At 49.7% G+C, this 25,078-nt stretch overlaps 2 protein-coding genes across 2 annotated transcripts; one reads left to right on the top strand and one right to left on the bottom strand.

The window, feature by feature from the left end:
• The first annotated feature begins 1,317 nt into the window (after positions 1-1,317).
• Positions 1,318-3,017, top strand: PNMT (phenylethanolamine N-methyltransferase). Its single transcript, XM_036753559.1, has 3 exons — positions 1,318-1,513; positions 1,879-2,086; positions 2,579-3,017. The coding sequence occupies exons 1-3, from the start codon at positions 1,318-1,320 to the stop codon at positions 3,015-3,017; spliced, it is 843 nt and encodes a 280-aa protein (XP_036609454.1).
• Positions 3,018-3,988: 971 nt separating this feature from the next.
• Positions 3,989-24,869, bottom strand: PGAP3 (post-GPI attachment to proteins phospholipase 3). The gene is made up of 8 exons (XM_036756617.1): positions 24,410-24,869; positions 18,574-18,671; positions 17,314-17,466; positions 7,421-7,483; positions 7,068-7,129; positions 6,538-6,674; positions 5,803-6,007; positions 3,989-5,356 (listed from the first exon to the last, which is right to left on the bottom strand). Exons 1-8 carry the CDS (start codon positions 24,588-24,590, stop codon positions 5,293-5,295), a joined length of 963 nt encoding a protein of 320 aa, XP_036612512.1. The 5' UTR covers positions 24,591-24,869; the 3' UTR covers positions 3,989-5,292.
• Between the last annotated feature and the right edge of the window lie 209 nt (positions 24,870-25,078).

Raw genomic sequence — 25,078 nt, 5'->3', positions numbered from 1 at the left:
CAGAGGCACTTGGAGGCAGAAGAAATTAAAAGGGGAGTGGGGGACAATGCAATTGGAGGGAAGAAACTTGGGCAGAAGGGAAACTTAAGCTTAGTAGTAAGATTCTGAGGGAAGAGAAACAGGAGGAACTGAAGGAGTAGGATGAATGGGAAGAAGTCTTGTAGACTCAGGGTCTGAGGACTTTGAGTCAGAAGAGACCCTTAATCAATGACCACAACTACCCCCACAATCCTGCCCCTGCTTCTTACAGATGAGGAAAGCTAACCGATAGGGAACTGGATGTGGGGTCAAGACACTTACTAGCTGTGTACCCCAAGCAATTCACCAACTCTCTGAGGGTCAGTTTCTTCATCCGTACAGAAAATTGGGCAGCTAGGTGTCACAGTGGATAGAGTGCTGGGCCTGGAGTCAGAAAGACTCATCTCCCTGAGTTCAAACCTGGCCTGACACTTACTAGCCATGTTTTTGCCCCAGTTTCCTCATCGATAAAATGAGCTGGAGAAGGAAATGGCAAACCAATATCTCTGCCAAGAAAACCCTGGATGGGGCCATGAAGAGTCAGACACGACTGAAGAAAATAAACAATAGAAAACTGGAGATAGTAGTAATACTTAAAGCATGGGATTGTATTGAGGATGAAGTGAAGGCTATGTGTGAAGGGTCTTGGACTCGTTAAAGTACAATTATTATTTTAACAGCAGGGCTCTTTGCGCAGCACCAGAGAGAGGGTGAGGCTTCAGCACTGGAGAGGCTGGAGCTGGAGAGTGGGACCGATGGATTTTCTTAGCCTTTGTATTCCAAGTGCCTAGCACCGTGCTTGGCATATAATAAGAGTTTAATAAATGTTGGATAAACTGAATTGGAAAGGACTGGAGAGGAAGTACCGAGGAGGTGGGCTCTGGGTGGGAGGGAGCAGTGGAGCTGGACATAAAGATGCATCCGAAGCATGGTTGGGACCTGGAGCCAGTGTTTAAGCCTCGGGCATGCACCGTCCCTTCTCCCTCCCGCCTCCCCCACCCCCACCCCCACGCCCCTCAACCTGGACGCTGTGCCCCGGCGGCTGCTGACACTAAGCGAGATGGATGGGCCCACAAGCATAGGGACTGTCGCCTGGGGCAGCGCATCCTTCCAGTGCGGCAAGGTGGAGGGCGGTGAGGTGGAGCGCGGGGGCGGGGGCGAGCACCGAGGGCTAGCATCATTCCACATTTCTTGCACTGGGCCCGGCTAGGTGGGGGAAGAGATGGGGGGAGTGGGGGGGATCCAGCTGGAGATAAATAGCCCTGACACGGGCGAGAGATCAGGCAGGCAGGTTGCAGGATGAGCAGCGAGGATACCGACGCGGTGACTGGGGCATCTTCGGACCCAGGTAGGGAGGCGGTGGCGGCCAGTTACCAGCGCTTCGAGCCTCGCTCCTATCTCCGAAACAATTATGGACCCCCTCGAGGGGACTTGCGCCAACCAGGCGGTGTGGGACCCTGGAAACTGCGATGTCTAGCCGAAACCTTCGCCACAGGTGAGCAGCAACGGGAAATTGAGGCATGCCGTGGGAGGGCAAGGGGAGCCCAAACCGAAGCAAGCGGAATTGGAGAAAGGTGAGGTTGAAACTCAGATGGGCACAGACTAACAGACATGAAAAAACAATCTTAGGAAGACAGAAACAGGGTGGGGGACAGGGACAGAAAAAGAGAGAGAATAGGGTGAGAAATAGAGAAAGACTGAAAAAGAGCTACACAGAGAGAGACAAATATATGAGACCAGGAGAAGTAGAGAAGGTGGCGGACAGACCTAGAGAGGAGATCCGCACAGGTGAAGAATGAAGCAGATTGAGGCCAAGGAGTGGGTATACTGTGACTAAAAAGTTGGCTGTTGGTCCCTTAGGAGAGGTGACTGGCCATAGCCTCATTGATATTGGCTCTGGCCCCACTGTGTACCAGCTGCTCAGTGCTTGTGCCCACTTTGAGGACATCACTATGACTGACTTCTTGGAGGTGAATCGCCAGGAGCTGGGGGTCTGGCTTCGACAGGACCCTGGTGCCTTTGACTGGAGCCTCTACAGCCAACATGTCTGCCTCATCGAGGGCAAAGGGTGAGTGAGACGCCATAGGTGGGGTAGACAAAGGTGAGGAGCCTGAGACAGGAGGGGAGAAGGGGAAGGAGACAGATGTGAGGTGAAGGGAGGGAGTAAAGCGGGGTACAGATGTAATGAGATGCTGCTGAATGTTCATTGCAGTTACGTGAGTAAAGTAGGTAGAAGAAGAAATTAACCATGGGTAGTCACCAGGTATAGAGAACTAGAAAGATGTCAGTAACTGGGTATTATTGGCGTGGTGAAAAGCCAGGCATCTCATATGAAGAAATGGACACAAGGTGGAACCCAAGAAAGCTGGGTATGGACAGTAAAGCACACAGGAAAGGGCTAAGCATCAGATCAGAACAGGGCTGAAGGGAAGAAGCTTGCTGGCAATAGGAAGACTGGACTTTGGACATCCATGGAACTTACTGGGAGATTAAGGCACTGAGGAAAGGCACTTTGAAAGGGTTGTATTCTACTACTCTGGGTCCTTATCCCATCCCACAGAGAGTCCTGGCAGGAGAAGGAGTGCCAGCTTCGTTCCAAAGTGAAGAGGATCCTGCCCATTGATGTGCACCAGCCTCAGCCACTGGGTCCTGGGAGCCTTGCACCTTTGCCCACTGATGCCCTGGTCTCAGCCTTCTGCTTGGAAGCAGTAAGCCCTGACTATGCCAGCTTCCAGAGGGCTCTGGATCACATCACGACCCTGCTGAGACCCAGTGGGCACCTCCTGCTCATAGGAGCCCTGGAGGAGTCCTGGTACCTGGCAGGGGAGGCCAAGCTGTCTGTGGTGCCCATTCAGGAGGGGGAGGTGAAAGAAGCTTTGAGTCGAAGTGGGTACCAGGTTCGAGATTTCCGAACATATACCATGCCTGCATACCTGCAGACGGGCGTGGATGATGTCAAAGGCGTTTTCTTTGTGTGGGCACAGAAGATAGTGGCATGAAAGGCCTGAGATATCCAATATCTGGTGCCCATTCATTTCAGAACCTGTATTGATGCCTGAGCTGGCACAATAAAAAAATATAGTCCCCATTTCTTAGCTGTCCATAGTTGCTGTGATTCTCACAGAAAATGTCCGGAAGCCTCTCTTTTTGCTAGGCATGGGGGAGGAGGGAGAAAGGACATAAGAATCCAGTACCCTTGTTCAATAAAGTTTTCTTTTTTCATGCTGTCTGCATAACATTGGGTCAGCCTCCTTACTGTTTCTAAGCTGAGGGGTATGAGAAGGGAAGTGAGGGAGCAAAGAAAAAGGGGAGTCTGGAAGAAACAGGTTAGGGAAAATCATGGGATTGAAGAGGAACCTTGGGGGGAGGAAGATTAAAATGAGGGACACAGGGCACCTTCCCCTTTCCTCTACTTTGGGCAAATACTCGACAGTCATTGAACCTTCAATTGGTTCTGGATGTGTCTCCCTTTGTTTCTAGTTCCCCTTATGTCCATAGTTCCACGTTTCCTCTGGTTCTCAGTTCCTTTCTCTCCTTTCCCTCCCTCTTCCCGCACATTTAGTACTGGCCTAGGAAAGTAAGGTTCTGAATTGGTCTGTCAGAGGCATTCCTCCCTCCTCCCCTCATATATTTTCATTGTCGCAGGTACCAAACACAGGACCCCCTCCCAAGTCCTCAAACTGGAGGTGGGAGGGGTAGGAGAAAGAGTCTCAGCTCCCCCCAATCACTAGGTCTTCCTCTGGGATATAAAGTCTCCGGGACCTACAAAGTGCCACTGTACAGCAGGAATGCGCCAGGGCTGCCAGCAACCGGCAGGGGTCACCTTCATTCAGGCCCAGCTGTGCTGGCAGAGCCCCTAGGCCTGACCTTTGGGGAGAACAGGAAGACTCCCCTCCCTGAACAATCATCTTTCCCCCTCTCCTTGATGCCCTTCTTCTCCCCTAAAATACAAAAATAACATAGAGCAGCATAAGGTTTGCAAAGCATTTTATATACATGATCTCCTGGAAGCCTCACAACAACCCTGTGACGTGGGTACTAGAGGGATCATTCCCCCCATTTCACAGATGAAGAAATGGGGCATCAGGAAGGTTAGCGACTTGGGGGTCAGACAGATGATGGCCTCTAGCGCTGGTGCTAGTGAGAAGACTGCAGATCGGGTGGCACCCAAGCTAGGTAACAGAAACGTATTTAAGGAAAGCTACTTTCTTAGCTTGAGTCTGGATCCCTGATGGGACTAGGGTTATCCCGGCACAAAGTAAGGGATGGAGAGGGGAAGCCAAGGTGATGAGCCTGGGGTGGAAATAAAGGTGAACGACAGAGAGAAGGGTTGAGGAGAGGATATACAAAGTCACAGCCCTTCATTCAAAAACCTTTATATACCCCCATCCCCAGCTGCATGGCTCTCTTTGCCTAGCAGGGTGCCTTGCTAGGAAGCCCAAGACACGTTCTGCTGAGTTTGACTGAATCCCCATGAACGTGCCCACACTCACATCTATACTCAGGCACACACTCACACCCGGGTTTTCCCTGAGAAGCAAGAGAATGAGCCAGTCTGACAATGAGCCAAACAGTGGCTGGGTTTCTCTGGCTCTTTGCCTGGCTGAGGGATGGAGATGGGCTTGGGGCCCTGCAAGGGAAAGGTGGTGACTCCTCCTGAGTGTGTGGACAAAGCAGGGGCCTGCTTCTTCTAGGCACACTCTATGGGTCCTCTGTATCTCTCCTGGGGGGCTGAGACCACTAGCCCCAACCTGGGTATGCCAGACAACTAGCATCCATCGCCACCTAGTGGTGCAATGGGGGAGGGCACCTGTTGGGAAAAAAAAAAACCAGAGGGAAAGCCCCCTACTCACTTTCCATCAGGGCAAGGTTAATAGATATGGGAAGCCTACTGAGAATGGAGGTGGAGCTGGCATTTTGAGGGGTAGAGGGAAGCTACCCTTGAGCACCTGGGCTAGGTGCACACTCACTGCCTTTCGATTTCTGTAGGGCAGTGGAGAAGTGTTGCGTCTGCTCATCAGGCTCTGCCTCTAACCCCACTCAATGTCTGAAGAATGGCGGCGGGGCGAGGGAGTGGGAGATAGCTCAAATCCAACAGCACTCTGAAGGCAGCGAGAGGGCAACGTTGTGGAGGAAGGGGCAGAGTCCTGGAGTCACTTCTCCACCCCCCACCAAGTTTAAGGAGTAAAGGGAAGGAGCCAGGCCACCGTATGGGCTGTAGCTCCCCACAGCCAGAGCTGAGGCCAGGGCCAAGTAGAACTGTCCCCCGCCCCTTCAATCTATCTTTAGTGGGACTGAGATGTCCTTGAGAAGGTAGAGACTGTCGTCCATCAGGAAACTGTGGGAATAAAAGAAGGAAGGGCAGTGCTACCTGGGCCCCCAACCCCACTTACCCTTCTGCCTGGGCCAAAAAAGGGGACTGAGGCCCTCCTCATCAACCCAGCAGGAAAAGGTGGGATCCTCTGGAAAGTGGGAGATGGGGAATGGCTGACATCATGAACCTCTAGGGATGGAACTGAAAGACCTCTTCCATCCTCCAACTTGGGCAGGGGGTGAGGAGGGTGTCAGAAAGGGGAGTCCAGCTGAGTAGGCATAGTGGTCAGTGTCTTCTCTGGGAGGTGGAATCAGTTGGTACATGAGAAATACAAATGGGGAGTGGGCTAAGGGTCACCCATGGGGCTGGGACATAGGAGCCTAACAAAAGGAGATGCGCATGTCTCCTGTGGAGGGTGAGTATGGGGCATGAGTTTGGGAGAGGGGGAGATAGGCATGGTGGGTACCAACCTGAAGAAGAGGAAGTGAATGGGGATGGTGCTGATATGCCAGATGGCATGGGCATCCAGGACCCAGAAGATGGGAGGGAAGTCCAGCAGTTCAAGGAAAGCCAGCCCCTGCAGCAGAAGCATCACCACAGCGCACTTCCACACGTGAGGCAACTGAGGCCGGTTCCAAAGACACCAGCCCAACCACCACACCAGATTTACCAAGCCTTGGGGAAGGAGGACCACAGGGGAATGGTGAGGGTGTCTAGGAGCCCTTCAGCCCTCCTGGACTTCTTGGACTCTGGCTCTAGGGCCCCCAAGCCCTTCTTATTCTCTAATCCCAGTTCCCCTGACTTTCCTGGATGACTCCCTTTTCTAGGCAAACCCCTCTGCAGATTCCCTTTGTTCTACACCCCGTTTCTCTCCTCTCCTGTCCCACGACCATTATCCCCCACCCCCACACACTATTTCTCAGAACAGCCCCCACAACTTCCACCCAGGCCTACTCTTTGTCTTCTCTTCAAACCTACTCCATCAACCACATCCCCAGTAAAAGTGCAACCCTCTCCTTGCCCTGCTTCAATGGGTCTCTGCCACTGAAGCCCAACCAGTCATTTCTACAGGTTGGAAGAACATAATTCAAACTAGGGTCTTGCTCTGTCTTCTTGGACTCTTCCTATGCCACTATTATCTCTTTTAACCCAACACCCCCCTGCCTTCCACGTGGTTTCCCACTTCACCCTCAGCCCAGCCTCACCCATGGCTACGTTGGCCACCATGTTGTAGCCGTAGTCGAAGTGGACGAGGCTCAGGTAGGAGATGTGGGCAGCTAGCAGCAGCAGCAGGAACCCCCCGAAGGCACTGGCCACAGCTGGGCGCTGTAGCCCCAGAGTCCTGTGACATCCCCCCCACCACCACCATAGAGTCACTCAGACCCAGGCGTCCATTTTCCTGGAGGCCACTGGCTTGAGTGCCACTGATGGCCTCTGACACAGCAAAAAGCCAAGAAAGGGGGCCTCACACCCATTCCCCTGGTGCCTGCTTCATATAAGAGCCCCCACTCTACCATCCCTTCGCCTGTACCCCTTCAATAATGACAGTCTAGATGTAAAATGAGGGGGCATGGAAAATGGGGAAGGGGTGCCAGAGAGCTTGCCAAATGAACCAACTCAGGGAGGAAGGTGGGTGGAGAATCATGAGAAGCCTTTTTGGTTTCATCTGTCCCCATCTGAACCGTCTCCCAGACCAGCTGGGTGGGCCTTGGTGGTGGTAGAAGGGGGCACTCACCTCACACAGCACAGATAGATAGAATGCAGAATCACCGTGGAGGCACAGAAGTAGTCCATTTTCTGGGGGACGTGTCAAGATGAGTGAGAGTTTATACCTGCTTCCCTCACTAGTGGGAGGGTAGGATGGGGGAGGAGGGGTGGAGGAATAGGCAGGCAAGATTCTGAAGAAAGTGGATGTATTTTTCCCAGTCAGCTGGGGAATGAACCCCACTCCCCTAACCCAAAACAGGAAACACGTTCTCACATGAGAACATAAGCCTGGGACATGAGGTCAGAAGAGCTTGGGAAGGATACCCAGCCCAGCCCCTACCTTGGCACCTTAGGCTCCCTTAGCACAAGAAGGGTACTCACCTCAGTGAGGCTCGTGTCCCTTGTGTGAAAGACTGTGGACCAGAACCAGGCATTGAGCGAGACCTGAGGAATGGGGTAAGTGCAGTGGGCAGGGGATTAGAATTGGCCCCAGCTAATGGAAGAGCCTCCGGGGGTCTCCAGCCTAGCCTCCCACTGCTCAGGTGGTGTTTCCGGAACTCTCTGTCTCAGGGGCCTCCCCACCTCCACACACACAGCATCCTAATATGGCTTTTACTTCTACATCCTCACATTTTAAAACAAAGTTTTTATCGACAACCTTTGTTTTTATTTAACTTTTGTTTCAAAGTCCCCCCCCTTCCCCACCCAGTGAGCTATCCCTACAAAAACCATACCAAAAAAGGGGGGGGGGGCGGTGGTGAGGAGGAGACAGTTCAACAGAACTGACACCCCACCAAGTCTGACAGTATGTGTAATGTTCCACATCCAGAGTCTCCCATCTCTTTGCAGAAAGGAGGAGGGAGGGGGACTCTTCTTAGCTCCTTTTGTTCAGCTTTCAGTTCAGGTTTTGGGGGTGGGGGTTGTTCTTTTCATTTACATTGTTGTAGTCACAGTCTTCCATCTGCCCACAACCCTCAATTCCAAACATTTAGCTTTTCATTTCCTGGCTTGGGGAAAGTTAGTTGTTTTCCAAATGGCTAAGGAAGACCTACTAGAGAAATCCCTATCCCCAAATTGTGGTTCTTTCCCATCATCTTCTCCCCCAGCCAGGGACATACCAACGGCAGCTCTGGCATGGTCCTGCCAAGGCCTGGGAACCTGTTTTTTCAGGACTGCCAAGTTACCCAATCTCTAAGACAACAGCCCCCAGGGGCCACACCTCCTCCCTGGCAGTGGTCGATGACAGCTCCCTCCACCCAAAGACAACAGGTTAGGGGGAGACAGGTGACCTCAGCCTCTGGGCTGGGGGTGAGGAGCCGGATCCTGGGGTGGAGTTTGTTTTTTGGTTTGTTTTTTTTTGGAGGGGGGCAGCCAGCTTGGGGTGTGTCAGGTTTTAAGATCAAGCTGATCCCACCACAAAAGATACCGAAAGAGCACAACCAGGCTAGGCCAGCCCAACCTGATATACCAGAGCCCAGGCTGGAGACCATAGGGAGGAGTGAAGGGGCACTGACAAACCAGGGGGAGGAGAGGAAAAAGAGGAGGATAGTTTCTGTGCCTTCGGATAGAAAATTAATTACATGGAACTAGATGCTAAATATCATGCAAATGAGACTGATTACTTTCGAGTTAACAGTACAGAATTACTTTATAAGGAGACAACAGTAAAAAGTAGGGCCTTGAGTTTGGTGAGGGACAAAAATCCGGCTGGAAAGGAAAGTGAACGAGGTCTGAGAATGCCCTAGAGGTGGGAAGAAGGGGCAGGGCTGGGGAAAGGGCAGAGGGGCTAAACCAAGGCAGAACAGACACAAGTTAGGGTGAGGGGAGAGTAAGGGGTGATAAGAGTGACTTCACACAAGGAATGACAGAAAAGATGGAAGACCGACAAGAGGACACAGGTCTGGATTGTGGGGATCTGGGAGGCCTCGGGAATGTGAAACCCAGAGTCATGCTGGAGTGGGAATGGCCCTGCGATGCCAAGTTTGTGTGTCAGGGGGCTCAAGACAACATGCAGGATGAGCACTAGATGTTAGAATATATCCCCGAGTGCCTGGCACATAGCAGGCACTTAATAAATGCTTGTCGACTGATAGAAGGGACTTGAGAGATGTCATTTCTGGCCTCAGCCATTTTGCTGGTTAACTTTGGGAGGGTAGCACACTTGGCCTCTTGGGTCTCGTTATTCCAGAAGGGATGGACTAGACGGTCCTGAAGGTTCCCTTTGGCTCAGATCTTCAATGGCTCTAAGTCACTATTTCTCCCTCACCACAGGGTAGGTCCCTACCATCACCCAGGCCACCAGGGCACATATCTCAGGCTCCCTTCCCCCCCAGATTCATTTTCCCTTTCCTCCCCCCCAGCCCACCTCTTCTGGGGATGGTCAGGAAAAGGGGACAAAGTTCTATCAGTGAGGATTTTGATGGCATCTTGTCTGGAACAAGATGGGCAACTGAGGAGACTGATCAGATTCCGGGGGTGGGGGGCCCTCCCAAGCTGTGCTTCTGAGGATGGGGGCGGTGACAGGGTAGGGTGGAGTTACTACATGACAGGTGACTGGGCCTGGGCCTTGAAGTTGGAAGGAAGAGCAGGGCCACTGAAAGTCAGGTAGGGCAGGTTTCCCAAAGCAGACGAGGTGTAATTTGGAAGGAGAACAGAGGACCTGGTGCCAACGATGCTTGAGAGCCAAGAAGGGAGCCAGCCGGCAGGGATTGGGCTGGCAGTCACCCAGCTGCCTTGTTAACCACTACAGGAAGGGGGAGGCGTGAAATGGGCTGAGTTAAGTAGTAGTTGAGAATGAAGAAGAAGCCTGTCTTCTCCTCTGGTTTGGACTTAGGATCTCCCAGGGTGAAATGTTCACCTTGGGGAGCAGTGCAGGAAGGCTAAGAGCCTGTGAGAACACCTCTCCTAGCCCCACTCCTCTTCCTATGTTCCTCCCATTTATAATGACCTGCTACTCTGCCGTGCCTCACCGTGCCTGTCTGCAAAGCCGGACATCTCTCTACTTGGTGGGAGGATTGGTCTGGATTTTTCCTCTTTTGACCCCATTTTGCTTGCTCACTGGGGCCCCTCCCCAGGAGAGTAACAAGACCGATGAGCTGGTCTTGGGATTCAAAGACACTATGGTTCAAGTCCTGGCTCTGACCATGTCACCTGGACTCTCTGAGCCTCAATTTCTCCCACTCAGACCTTACAGGCTTGTAGTCTAACCCTCTCGTTTTACAGATGAGGAAACTGAGGCCTCCAGAGGTGAAATAATGGCCCAATGAGAGGCAGGCTTTGACCCATGCCACCCCTCCCTGTGCCACGCCCCTTCATCTTTTATCTTGGAGGCCCCAGGTACAGAGCAGGGGCTTCACACAGGCTGGCTGAACTGCATTCAATAATCTGAAAGCGTGCTGAACTGGGAACTTTCAGGATGACCTCAGCTCCTCCTAGCTACTCAGTGGAGAGCAGATTCCTGTTCTCTTCCTACTTCCTGGGGCATCAGAAGCCAAATCCAGGGCTAGATCCCCTTCGCTAGTGTGGCCTGGACACCCTGCTAAGAGGAAGACCAAGGGGCAGGATTGGGCACACGGGCCATTGCTGCCCTCCTGGCTCCTCTCAGGTCCCAAGGCCTCAGGGCTCAGTGCCCTCTAGTGGGAAGCACTCCCCTGTCCCTGCCTCAGGGTTATGGTGGAGGAGATGCTCATGCTCAGGGTGGATCCTTACCATGAGTAAGGAGGTTCCATTCTTATGAGGAAACTTGCCAGAGCACTAGCCTGGGCATCTAAGACCCAGGTTCTAAGCCTGACTCTGCCTCAGACTCTGTGTGACCTTAGACAAGTCATGCCACCTCTGGCTGGTTCCACTTAATGGACTTAAAATGGACTAGACAAGATGCTCTCTAAGATCCCTTCAACTCTAAAAATTCTCCAGGGCTGTAACTCTAGCTCATGTCTGGGTGACCAAGAGTCCTCCCAGAGCCCAGCATTTGAGCAGTCAAGGGTGTGGGGCCAAACACTCACACCCTCCCCCTCCCTAACATCCCATCCCCACCCCCAGTCTGGGAGAAATAGATTCTATTTCACTTTGCCTGGAGAGTCGTCGGGAGGGGGTCATTGGCACTGGCTAGTTTCCACTTCAGGGCAGGGAGGGGTAGCCATCGGAGGCCAAGTGAAAGAGGCCCAAAGCCCCCAGTCCAAACCAAAGCTCCTATCCTACCAGCCCTACCCCACCCCTAACCTGGGGGGGTCAGCAGTGGGGGCTGGGGATAAGGTGACCCTGCCAATAAGAAGGCACTGCTGGAGGAGATCGAATAACAAGAGGCCCAGCAGGCGCCAATAGCTCTGCATAAACACCACCGAGAAGCCACTTCAGAGCCAGCAGCATGGAGGGGGACTGAGCTGCTGGGAAACGGGGAGGGCAGGGCAGGGGTGGGCAGCCTGGTTTAGTCATCTGCAAAATAAGACCATCAAGGAAAAGAAACTAGAATAATGAAATAAACTGCTGGGTGAAAATCGTGCTCAATGCCATGAAGAATCGTGAAACCCTGGTGTTAAGACCTAGTGCTCAGGATTGTCACCAACACTCCCTTCGAGACAAGCAGATCTTTAAATAGCTCTGTGCCTGGGAAGCAGGGAGAGTCAGAATGTTAAATATGAAGGCTGCTGTCATCCGGAATGCCTTCCTCCAAGAGGCCACTGCATCTCACCCCCTGTTCTGGCAGAAGGGAGGGGAGGGGAGAAAGAGGTCACACCTCCCACACAGGACAGGTGGGAAGTCCTTTCTGGGGTCTAACCTCCATTCTGCCTGCTGAATCCTCAGCCCACCACAGCCTCTGCAGACCCATTCAGAGAAGGTCCTTATGTCTTCACCTTAAATTTCTTTTTTCCATGCTAAATAAAGGGGAGGATTGTGTTGGCTGCTGGAAAAGAAAGTAGGGATGGTGAAGGCAGTACTATGCCTCTGGGCCCCTTTCTCTGTCTTCCAGCTCCAGAACAGGGCAGGGACGACCGCCATGCCTGGCCTTTGTCCCTGGGACAGAGGGAGTTCCCAATCCTACCAGACCAAAGAGCAGCTCTGCCTGAGCTATGAATGGCCTGCTGCAGCTCAGCTCCCTGCCTAAGGGTGTAGATTTACCCAGCCCCAAGAACAAGGAGACAACATAGGAGTTGCCATCTTTCCAAGACAGGATGTGCCTCAGCCCTGGTGGATAGATACCCTAGCAAAGGAGACCAAGGTCCACAAAAGTCGGGTAATGCAGGATTCTAGAGTCTAGAAGAGGAGTGAATTCCTTTGTACTAAACTTCCCAGTCCCCCCTTAAGTCAGTAACCCCCTGGTCCTTCCAGAAGTCCCAGACTACAAATAAAGCTGCTCAGATGACACGCTACACAGAATAAAACCTCTTATTCTTCCAGAAACCAACAAAAGGCCTAAAGACCAAGACAAAAATGAAAGGTGAATTATGAAACCCAATTAAATGACAGTTCTCTCTGGGTTCTATGGGTTCCAGTCTTAGAAATCTGAACAAAGCATTTAGCACTTAGCAAATTGTAGCCCGGCTGAACAGAAGCCCCACTTGTCCATCTCAACATCCCTGGAAAGCCCAGGGTCATCACCAAGAAGTCAGAGTTCATCCTCTTGGACGGCCTAGTCCCTTTAAAAAGGAGAATGCTCAAGGGCAGGAAGAGAAGTAATCTAAGTCCCAGCAGAGGGGGGTGTCCCAACACGTTAAAGTCAGGAGGAAAGCCTCAACAGTTTCCAGGTAACCATCTGGAATACTTAGTCACTGGCCTCCCTGCAGACAAGGACCCCAGGAGTCCCTTCCTGTCCTATGATTCATGTGGAAAATTCAGAGAACTGGGTTGAGAGAACTCAAGCAGGAATGTTTTGTTCTCATGTGACAAGTGAAGGTGTGAGAAGCTAGGACAGAACCCAGGCAGAAGCATAATGAGGCGGACATAGAGAGACAGGGGTGGGGTGGGGGGGACCTGAAAGCAGGGAAGGAGCAGAGCAGAAGGGCAAGGCCTTTCTGCAAGGCCTCATCTCCCTGGCCATCAATCTAAAAGAGAAATTATAATGTCCTAACACATATTGATCTCCCTCATTTTCCCAACTTGTCATTCAGAACATGGTCTGGATTTCTCGGTTGCCATCAGCCCTTTGCCCTGGTAGGATTAAGAACTCTAACTCCAGGGACCCTGCTGGACACACTGGGCCTGGAGGACCTCTCTGCTCAGTCCCGGAGCCAACAGAACAAGGAAGGGGTGTGGAAGGGACACAAGGAAGGGAAATTTGGTCTTTGTTCTGTTGCAGGGGTTAGGGTGCTGGGCCTAGAGTCAGGAGGACCTGAGTTAGAATTCTGACTCAGACACTGAGTAGCTGCATGACCCGAGACAAGTCACTTAATATTTCCGATTCTCAGTTTCCCCATCTGTTAAATGAGGATAAAGATGGCATCTACTCACAGGATTACTGAAAGGAGCACATCAGATGATAGACAGAACACATGTCGAAAAATGTAAAGTGTCCTGTCGATGTGAACTCTTATCATTCTGGTCTTTCTCTGTCCACTGGCTCTCCCCAACTTTACTTCAAACATAGGCAGCTCTCTCCGAGTCTTTCTGCCAGTTGCAGTTACTATCCCATCTCTCCTGCCCTTCATCAACCAACTTCAAGAAATTTGATTCTGCTTGTTCAACTCAACAAGCACCCGCTGAGTACCTACTACGTACAAGATGCCATCCGCCCTTTCCTCGACCCCTTGCTGTCTGCCTTTCAGCCCCATGGGCTCCCTTCACAACTGTTTTTTTCCAAATCCAATCATCTTTAAACGATTTAAATTTTCTAACGATTTTTAAAATTTTAATGATTTAATGTTTAAAATTTAAACGATTTAAAATTCTTGGGGAGAGGGGAGGGAAGAGAGAAAAAAACTGGAGCTCAATATTTGATAAAAGGGAATGTTGAAAAAAAAAAAGAAAAAAAGGAAAAAAATACCATCCCCATTCTTTCTGACCTCCTGAAAGCATCTGATACTGTTACCCATCTCCATTTCCAGTCTCTCCTCATGCCCTTGTTTCTGAGACACCTGGGCACCCATTAAGTTGACCCTCCTCTCCCCAATGGCTTCTCTTCAGGGAAGGGATTCTCTGGGGTTCTGCCCTTGGCTCTCCCCCTCCCACAGCTTGAACTATCATCTCTCCTTTCAAGTGTAGCTCTCCAGCTCTGCACCACCTTCTCAGGCTCTAGGCCCACATTTTCATCTACCTACAGGCCATTATCACCTGGCTGTCCCATCCATACCTCCAACTCAATATATCAAAAATCTAGCTTTTTAATCGTAAAACTTGCCATCCCTTCTGACCTCACATGTAGGTGGGGTTATAATTCACCATGTTTGAAATCTCAGGGCCTCCTCTGATGGCTCTTCTAATGCCAATCACCAAGCCCCATTGATTCTTTGTCAATAATAGCTCTTGTATCTGTACTCTCCTCTCTCTTCCCACTGCTACTATCTTAATAGAGACCTTTGCTGCTACCTACCTGGATTACTGCAGCCACTTTTTATTTTTTGGTTGAGGGGGAAAGGCAGGGCAATTGGAGTTAAGTGACTTGCCCAAGGTCACACAGCTAGTAAGTGTATCAAGTGTCTGAGGCTGCATTTGAACTCAGGTCCTCCTGACTCCAGGGCCGGTGCTCTACTCACTGTGCCACCTAGCTGCCCCATTGCAACCACTTCTTATCAGTTCTTTCTCTCTCTACTCCAATTCATCCTGCATCCTGCCTCCAGAAGAATCTGCCCTGTGCATTGATCTGTCCATGTCCTTATTCTGCTCAAAACCCTGCGATGGCTCCAGACTGATTACTGAGAAAAATTCAGAATGTTTAGCCTGACACATAGTAGGCACTTTAGTGAATACATTCTGTGACTGATTCCAGACCTCACAGCACCTGGCATTCCTACTTCCCTGGGTTTCCAGACTTATTTTGTTCTATTCCCCCCAGGCATTCTGCGCTTCAGCCAAAAGAATCAATCAATTAAATGCCTACTATGTTCCAGGCTCTGAGATACAAAGATAAAAAACAAAACTGCCAATGCCCTCAAGAAACTTTCCTGCTGTTGGGGACAACAATGTATACACACAAAAGTAAATACAAAATATACATCAGATAAACATAAAACAATTTAGGGGGATGGGGAGACATAAGCAACTGGAAGGATCAGAAAAGACCTCACGTAGGAGGAAGTGATATTTGTGCTGAGTTTCGAAGGAAGCCAGGGATTCTGAAAAGTGTATGTGTGTGTGGGGGGGGGGGGGTACAGGTAGAGGAGGAGAGAACTCCAGGAATAGGATACAGCCTGGGCAAAGGCCTGGTGATGGGAGATAGAAAGTTGTATATAAGATTTAGATGGCACATAAGCCAATATGGCTAGAATAATTAGTATATTAAGGGGGTAACATATAATAAATCTGGAAAGGTCAGCTAGAGTTAGACAATGAAGGAATTTAAATGCCAAACAGGAGTTTACATTTTATCTTAGAGACGGGGAGTGCCATGGTCAGACCTGTGCTTTTAGAATGCCATTTTGGCAGATTGGAGAAGTGAGACATGGAGAGAGGAGGCCAATTAAGAAGAAAGTATGCTAACAGTCTAGGTGGTAAGAGCCTGAAACAGGGAAGTGACCATACGAATGAAGAGAAGGAAAAAGACAGGAGAGGCTGTTCAGAGAGAAAGAACAAGATTTGGCAGCTGACTGGCTACCAGGGTGGGGTGGGGGGCGGTAAGAGAGAATTAAGAGTCAAGGATGGGTCACAGGTTGTGATCCCAATTACTTCCAAGGATGGCAGTGACCTAGAAAGGAAGAGGGATGGGTTGGGGGTGGCAGGAACATAATGTTTGGGGCATGCTGAGCTTAAGATACCTACAGGACATCTGGTGGGAGATATGTAAGGAGAAGTTAGTAATGTGGGAAACACGGGAACTGGATACATAAAGCCTGGCTAGACTACTGTCATCCCCCACTTTCCCATCCTTTCCCACATCTCCTTAAGGATTATTTTGTATCACAGTATTTTTGAACAGGTTTCATCCCTCTTACATGTCAACACCACGGGGGCAAGAAGCCTGTCTTACCTAAACTTTGTACCTTTCCTAGTACCTAGCAACCAGGACTTGCACACAATAGGGAGGGGGACTGGACCTATGATTTCATCAATACTGTATAGGAAACTCCTTCAATGAATACAGGCCAGAACCTTCTCGGTAACTTATAATTCCAGATTCTAAGTACTGGATGGGTAAGTGACTCGCCTGGGGGCACACAGCTAGTATGTGTCAGAGGTAGAACCTGAACTCAGGTTGTGCCAGCCCCAAGGCCAGCTCTCAGTCCACTGTGTCATGCTTTCCTGGCACTGGATGTAACTCAACAAGCAATTACTAAGGTCCTCCTAGGTGCTCTGCATTGTGCCTCGAATCTGGAACAAGAAAATCCTTGCTGACAAGGAGCTAACATCTTACTGGGACAATAAGACATTTAAACAGAGGAAGACACATAGTAAAATTTGAGGAGGGAGAGTGTACTAAGTAGGGAGATCAGGGAAGGCTTCCAGGAGGATGTTGCCTGAGTTCATTAAGCCTTGAAAATTCTGAGAAGTGAAGAAGGAATACATTCCAGGCATGCAAGACAGCTGGGGTGGGGGGGTGGGGGGGCAGAGACAAGAGGCAGGGGGTGGAATTCAGAGAAGGGTAAGCAGGCAGCAATGTTAGAAGGTGTAGGGGACAGTAAGCCTGGAAAGGTGGGCTGGAGACAAACTGTGCAGGGAGGGCTTTAAAAGAGTCCATCTCCTTTTCCTTCTTCCAAAGTGCTACCCTCATCTCCTCACCTCCTTCCCAGTAAGCTTTTCCTAATCAACCCTACCTTCCTGGGCACTCTTTTACTAGGTCTCAGTCTTCTAGGTGCTCACAGATTCATTTGCAGTTGTTTGTACCTACAAAAAAGTGTTTCAGTTCTATTCAACCAAGCTGAATTTTGTGGTGGGTTTTTTTTTTTTTTGCATATTTGCATTTGTTGGTATTTCCTCCCATTTAGAAAAAGGGCTCCTACACGGCAGGAGCTGAGTCTCTTTTCTTCAGCATTCTTTGGGACATCTGGAACTCCAGCCTGCAAAGGCTTTCCCTACTGTCTCCAACACCAGCACCCCCACTCCCAATGCTGCTGCTGCCTGTCAGGGGTTCTCCATTCCTCTTTAAGGAGTCAAGCGCCAGGGCAGATTAGTGCCCAGTTACCTACCCAGGCAAAGGCCACACAGGTGTGGTACATAGGGGAGGAAGCTGGGACAGAGGTCCGATACCGGCTGAGCATGACCAGGTTGGCTAAGCCATTGAGGAAGGAGGCCACAGCTGAGGCTGGTTCTTGGAAGAAAAGGAACCGAGAGAAGGGCCACTGGAAAGGAAGAAGCGGCTCAGAGTCATGCATCACCTGGGTGCCACAACACACATCCACAGCTTTATGAGACAACTTCCGCAATCATCAGGAAAGTGGGAGGCCTCTCTTCTATGTTTCTGTCTCTCCTACTTGGCCTCAGTCCTGAATGATCATACGTTCCCTTACAGTGATTTGGGCCTGGTTTGTAGACCAGAAACCTTCGATGTTGCTTTGCACCTACAAACAGGCCTGGGAGTTCTACTCAATTAATTTGCATCACAGGCAAGTATACATTTGTGGGTATTTCTTCCCCCCTGGAAAGCTCCATTGGGCGAAAGGTTGGGAGGATAAAACAAAACGTCTGACCAAATTCACAGCCTCAGGCCCTGCTCTTTCCTATGACCTGCGCAAGATCCTGTCTGGGGCTGCAAACTGCTCCCCTTGGAATACCGAGGCTGAGCAATGGGAAGAACAGGGACTGAGAGCCAGGACACCTGGGTTCCCATGTGATCTCTTCCAGTTACTGGCTGTGTGACTGTGGGTCAGTCACCTGGCTCACCATTGCCTTTCTGTGTCTCCCCATATATCCATATTGTACTGTATTTGTAAAATGGGCCTCACATTACAGCATCTACCTGTCTATCTCACATGGTTTTACTGAGGACTGAATGAAAGATTGTATCTGTGAGACCATATTGGAAGCTATTTAAATGTTTACTATCACCAGTTATGATGATGACCTACCTCCACTGCTGGAGAAACAAGTCAAAGCATGACAGCAGGTTGAGAAAGTCTTATTTACTTACAAAATCTTTTTCTTACTATTAAAAAAAAATGACAACATCTCTGCCTGAAAGGTCTGTGTTCCTATAGCATCCATGAGGCCCATGCCCGGCTCACCCATCTGGTCTCCCCAGGCCTGGGACAAGACACAGAGTTCCCACTGGATCGTCAGAAATGAAAACAAGGTCAAAAAGAAACAAACAGCCCAGGGCCCACTTCCTAGCACTGTAGCCTCCTAGATCACGCTCTTCCAGCCCACAATCCAACTCCTATCACCCTCCCCCGGCTCACCGGAAGGCTGCCCCCCAAATACACCTGTCACCATCCTTTCTTCCAACTCACCTTTCCATGAAACTGAGGAACTCTGTAACCTTCCCGGAGGTAGAGGCCCACAGTGACCCACATGCATTCATACTTACAGTCATCCTTACAGGTCCAGCCTGAAAGAGACAAAGAGTTTCTTAGTAACCCCCAACCCTACTCTCTGTCTTAAAAAATCTGGATGGGGACTCAGAGAAATTTCATTTGCAGATCAGTGAGAATTAAAATAGAACTGAACACTCTGGCCTCTATCCCCATGACACTCATCCCCAGGATGAGATGACACCTAAGAGAAGGATATTGAAAGCCGGATGAGAGTTGACTGGACAAATAGAGAGATTTTCTGATTCTCTAAAGGAGATAAAACCCATCTGAGCTGGGGTCTTCCCCACCCACCCAAAGGCCCATCTCCTCCCAAGTTTGTTTTCACTTTATGCAGGAGAGAAGTCCTTGATGCAGGGCCTGCCTCCTTCTCTCCCCACCCCCACCCCCCACTTTGTCTCTTTACCTCCACAGAGAAGATTTCCCTTGTTCTGTAATATGAATGGAGAAAAACTAGGTCATCTCCCCATCTCCCAATATGGCTCAAAACTCCTGGCTCCCACACACTGCAGGGAGTATGTAGCACAGAGCTCTGTATGTGCATATGTGGGCCATTTGGGGGCCAAAAGAGCTAACAATGGTGGGAAGAGCATTGTGTTGGGAGTTAGGGGATATGGGCTCTATCCTGGATGCTTCTAACTGGCTGTGTGATCCTGGAGAAGTAAGTTCACTCCCCTGGGTCTTCATCTGTAAAATGAGGCTGATTACATGGTCCCCAAGGCCCCTCTCAGCAATAAGATTCTAGAATTCTAGCTCTGGACCAGAGGTGGCCTGAATTCCATAGCCCCACCCTAGTCCCAACCACCACTGAACTTAATCCAACTAAATTCAATGTTTTCAAAATGACAACTATGTGCAAGGCACAGAGGCACCGAGATGACAAAGATGAAAAACAACATAGTCCCCTTAGTTAATCTGTTGACAATCTAACTAGGGCAATTGTGTATAATGTACACAAATGCCTATTATACAAGGGAGAATAGGGTAAGGATGAGGAAAGGCCTAGAAAAATGCTAAGAGAAATTTGGAGTAGGAGAGATCAATTTCAGCTGGGGTAGGCCAGGAAGGCTCCATGGAGGAGGTGGTACCTGAGCTAGGCCTTGAAGTGGCAGAGGTATGGGAGACAGCCTACTCCTATAAGAATATATAAGGCAACACTAGGGACCAGGTGGCTAGAATGCAGGGTTTCTGAAGGGGCATAAAATGAAAATGAAATAAAACTGAAAAGGCAGGATACACCAGATTACAAGGGCTTTAAATGTCAAACTATGGAGTCTGCATTTTAGGTGATAAGGAACGAAAGCCAGCAAAGAATCTGGGGAAGGGGAATGATGTAATCAGAGCTCTACATTAAAAAGATTACTTTGGTGATCAGCATAAAGATGAGGCTGCAAAGGAAAGAGGTTGTTTGGGAAGTCCAGGTTAAGAGGTTATAAGGACCTGAACCAATCCAATCCAGTCAGGCCAAGCCTGTCGATTTCACCTTCACAGAAGACCTTCTCCTCTCATCTTCACACCTGTCAAATAGGCCCCCTTCTCTCCTCTGATGGTGCCATCACTTTAAGGCAGGCCCTCATTTCCTCACACCTGGATTATTTTTACAGCCTGCCGGTAAGGCTGCCTGTCTCAAGTCTCTCCCTACATCAATCCATCCGGCACTCAGACACTAAAGCAATTTTCCTAAAGCACAGTTCAGATCACATCACCCCTCTATTCAATAAACTCCAGTTTGTCCACATACAAAATCCTGTTTGGTGATTAAAGTCCTTCATAAGTATCTCTCGTTGTGTTACACCTTACCCCTCCTCCTCTTCCCTCATGGACTCTTCTATCCAGAGACGTTGGCTTTCTCCTTGTCCCAAGCACAAGACTCTCCGTCTCTCAGCTCCATTTCTTCTCCGGAGGTCCCCTGTACCTGGGATGCTCTCCTCTCTCATCTCTGCCTCCTGATTTCCCTGGCTTCTTTCAAGTCACAGCTCAGCCCACCTTCTACAGGAAGCCTCTCCCAATCCCCCTTAATGCCAGTGCCTTCCCTCTGTCGATCACTTTCTATTTATCCTGCATTTGGTTTGTTTGTGCGTTGTATCCATGAGGCTGTGAGCTCCTCAAGGTTAAGGGCTGTCTTTAGTGTTTCTTTGTACCTTTAGTACTTAGAATAGTGCCTGGCACATAGTAGGCATTTAACAAATGTTTACTGACTGACTTAAGAAAGGAAGCAGCAACAAGAGCTGAGAAGTGGGTATGCGTGCAACAATATGCTGGAGATAGAATTAATAGGTTAGCCCTGCCCCCTCCCAGTTCCCAGAAGCCTCTCCACTAAGCAAGTAGTTGGACGTGGAGTACGATGGAGAGGAAAGAGTCAAAAATGCCTCCAGGTTTTGAGCCCAAATGGCTCAGAGAAGGACTGTGCTATCAGTAAAAACAGGGAAGCCAGAAGGAGAATCAAATGATCACAGATTAGCGCTGGAAAGGCCCTTGGAGGCCTGTCTTCCAATACTATCATTATACAGGTGAGGAACTGAAGCCCAGAGAGGTCACAGCTTGTTTAAAAGCAGAGCCAGAGCCCAAACGGAAGCCCTCTGATTTCACTTTATTTCAAACCTAGTGATCTCTCCATTGTACTATGCTGCAGTTTTTTGGGGGAAGATGAATTTAGTTTGGAACACATTGAGCTGGAGGTGTGGGAGTGATATCCAGGTGGAGAAATCCAGCAGGCAGATGGAAATTCAAGATTGTGGCTCAGGGGAGAGATTAGAGCTAGAGATCTACATTTTGGAGTCATCTGCAAGGGGTGATAATTGAAACCATGGGAATGGATGTGATCACCACAGAAGAAATTCTACTGAAAGGAGAGGTTTGAGAGTGGGACCCTAGAAGACATTTAGAGGGCAGAAAGAGGAAGATGAATCAGCAAAAGAGGCAGAGAAGGAACGATGAGAGAAAAGGAGAACCAGGTATAACAGTGTCACTGAAGACAAAACAGGCGAGATTAACCAGAAAGAAGAGGTGACAGTGCCCCTAAACTGCAGAATGTCAAGGAGGGTGAGGACAGAGAAGAGGCGGCTAATAGCCATGAAGAGGTCACTGGTGACTCTGAGATTCTGAACAGTCTGAGGGAGTCATAGGATCATAAAGCTAGATCTCCTGAAACTGTCACCAGTGACCTTCTCATTGCCAGATCCAGTGGTCCGTTTACTGTGCTCATCCTCTTGAACATTTCTTCAGCATCTGACACTGCTGACCAGGCCCTCTTCTTCCTTGGTTTCTGGGACACTAAGTTTTCCCAGTTCTCCTGATACCTCTTTAATAAGTCTTTCTTAGTCTCCACTGGTTCTTTTTTTTATATATATATATTTTCTTGATGTGTGTGTATACATACATACATTCATACATATATACACACACATATATGTATACATATACACGCATACATACACACACACTGTGCTGTTCAGTTGTTTCAGCTGTGTCCAACTTTTTGTGACCCTATTTGGGGTTTTCTTGGCAAAGATACTGAAGTGGTTTGCCATTTCCTTCTCCAGCTCATTTTGCAGATGAGGAAACTGAGGCAAACAGGGTGAAGTGACTTGCCCAGGGTCACATAGCAAGCATCTGAGGCCAGATCTGAACTCCAGTCTTTCTGATTCTAGGCCTGGCACTCTATCAACTGTGCAACCCAGCTGCAGAGTGAGTGAGTGAGTGAGTGTGTGTGTATGTGTTTCTCTAGGCTCAGAACCCTAGTGTCAAGTCAACAATCATTTATTAAGGACCAACTGTGTCCCAGCATTATGCTAAGAGCTGAGAGGGCATAAAGGCAAAAACAGGCCCTGCTCCCAAGGACTCCATAGTCTAATAGGGAAGACAACACGTAAACAACTATGTATAAATGAGCTATATATAGGATAAATTGGAGGTGATCTCTGAGGGAAAGCACCAGCATTAACAGGGAATTTCGAAAGGCTTCTTGCAAAAGGTGGGATTTTACTTGAGATCTGAAGGAAGCCAGAGAAGCCAGGAGGTGGAGATTAGGAGGAAAAAGAAGAAGACAGCCAGCAAAAAGGCACAGAGTCAGGAGATAAAGTCTTTTGTTCAAAAAAAAAAAAACCAGCAAGAAGGCTGATGTCATTGCATAGTAGACTATGTGAAGGGGAGTTAAAGTATAAGATGACTGGAAAAGTAGGAAGGAACTTGGAGGCCTCTCTTCTAATACTCTCATTATACGGGTGAGGAACTGAAGCCCAGAGAGGTGATAATTTGTTTAAAAGCAGAGCCAGAGCCCAAATAGAAGCCCTCTGATTTCACTTTATTTCAAACTCCATTGTAAAACAGAGGATTTTTACATTTGATCTTGATGGTAATAAAGAGCCACTAGGCTTTATTAAACAGGGGAGGTTACATGGTTAGACCTTCATGTCAGGAAAATTACCTTGATAGCTGAGTAGAGGATGGACTGGAAGGAAGAGAGACTTAAGGAAGGGGGCCAATAAAGCTATTGTATAACAGGCAATCAATAGTTTAAGCAGGAGGTGATGAGAGTGTGCACCAGGGTGGCACAGCAGTGTCAGAGGAGAGAAGGGAGCGCATATTAGACATGTTTCAAAGACAGAATCTACAGGATCTGGTAACAGATTCAATCCTATTTTATAGATGAGAAGACCACCTTCAGTAAGAGACCCTTCCCACTAACCACCCTCCCCCCAAGGGGCTAAAGTCTTACCCTCTAAAGGTTATCTTCCAACTACTCTGCATGCATCTTGTCCCATACACATTATCACTCCCATTAGAATGCAAGCTCCAGAGGACAGGGACCACCTTTCTTTTTACTAATTGTATCCTCAGCCAGTAGGTGGTTAACAGATGTTTACTGGATTTACTGGATTAGGGATTATTTGCAACACTGGTGCCTGGTCCATAGTAAGCAATGCTTGAGGACCAGAAGACAGACATTTCTTGGCCAAGGCTACTGAGCTAATTAGGATCAGAACCTAGACTAGAACCTAGGTCTCCTGACAAAAGAACCCAGGTTCCTTTACACCGTACCCTCTACTCTCGGGGACTTTCTTCAGAGAATTCCGCCTGTAGCTCTCTTCATAACACACTCTGCCTGTTTGTGCATCATTACCTCTCTGAGGCATTGTGAGCTGCAGGTGAACAAGGATAAACTCTGCCTCTCCCCTGCACAGCACACAGGAACTTTAATCAGTGTTTGTGGAATAGAATTAAATGGAACTGAACGGAATCGAATAATTACGATGGTGACGATGGCTAACGTTTTTGTGGTGCCTGTTATGTGCCAGGAGTTTTATCATCTTTTATCTCATCTGATCCTCTCAACAACCACCCTGGGAGGTAAATGCCCTTATTGTGCCCATTTTGAAGAGGAGGAAACTGAGGCTGAGAGAGGTCCGGTGACTTGCCGAGGGTCACGTTAAGTGTCTGCGGCCACGTTGGGACTCGGGTCTTCCTAACTCCAGGCCCGGCACTCTGACCTCTGCACCCCTTGCTCCTACCCCCAGGATATGCCAGGTATGGAGGGGGGCAGAGGATCCAAGGTTGGGTGGTCCAGGACCTCCAAGGTCATCACTGAGCTGTCATCCACTTCCCCAAACCTACCCGTGGGGAAACCAAGGCACAGACGCCGGAGAGGAAGAGGGGGAAGGCAGGGGACAATGAGGTGGGTGAGGGGGCGGGGGCGTGGCCAGGCTACTGGGCGGAGCCTCCAAGAGGCGGGGCTCCTACGCGGGGCGGGGCTTACCTGCCAGACTCATGTAGATTGGCTGGTGGGAGCGGAAGTGCTGTAGCCCGGCCCCGGAGCAGTTCCACTCGTCGCAGCGGAGGACGCAGTCTCGGTACACGGGCTCCCGGTCACCTTGGGAGGCGTCCGCTAGCGCGGCGGCGCCGGCCAGCAGGGCCAGCAGGGTCGTCCGCCCAGCCATCCCAGTAGCCTGGGCCTGTGGCCGCCTCCCTCACCTCCGCTTCCGGTCTCGCCGGAAGTGTTGGGTGTTCATTCTTCACCAAACCACACCCCCCTCGGTTCCTCACCCTTTCACTTCCCCCATTCGCCGTGGTGCGCTTCCTGAGGGTTCCGAGGCTCCGCGGGTAACCTTCCGACCCTCGAGGAATGTTTGTCTTGGGCGACACTACCCCGGCCTCTCCTCGCCAGTTCCAGAATTAAACTGTTAAAACATCGGATTCTGTTTTGTTTTTTGCTGGACTGGTTAAGGCAGTTTGCTGTCGAGACATGTCGCGATAGTACATCTGCTATTGCTACAAAAAAGACTTGGGGCCCGAATCCTGAGACTCCCAGGCCACCTGAGAGCAAGTTCGGCTGTGGGGAAAAGGAGCCTGAAGAGTGAATGTGGGTGGGTGGAGAGCAGGAAGTGGGAGGTTGGGCTGTAACCCCCAGAATATGGGAGCTGGAAGG

Source organism: Trichosurus vulpecula, chromosome 4, assembly GCF_011100635.1.
Source record: "Trichosurus vulpecula isolate mTriVul1 chromosome 4, mTriVul1.pri, whole genome shotgun sequence".
NCBI classification, from domain to species: Eukaryota; Metazoa; Chordata; class Mammalia; order Diprotodontia; family Phalangeridae; genus Trichosurus; species Trichosurus vulpecula.
This window is presented reverse-complemented; position numbering and strand designations above follow the sequence as displayed.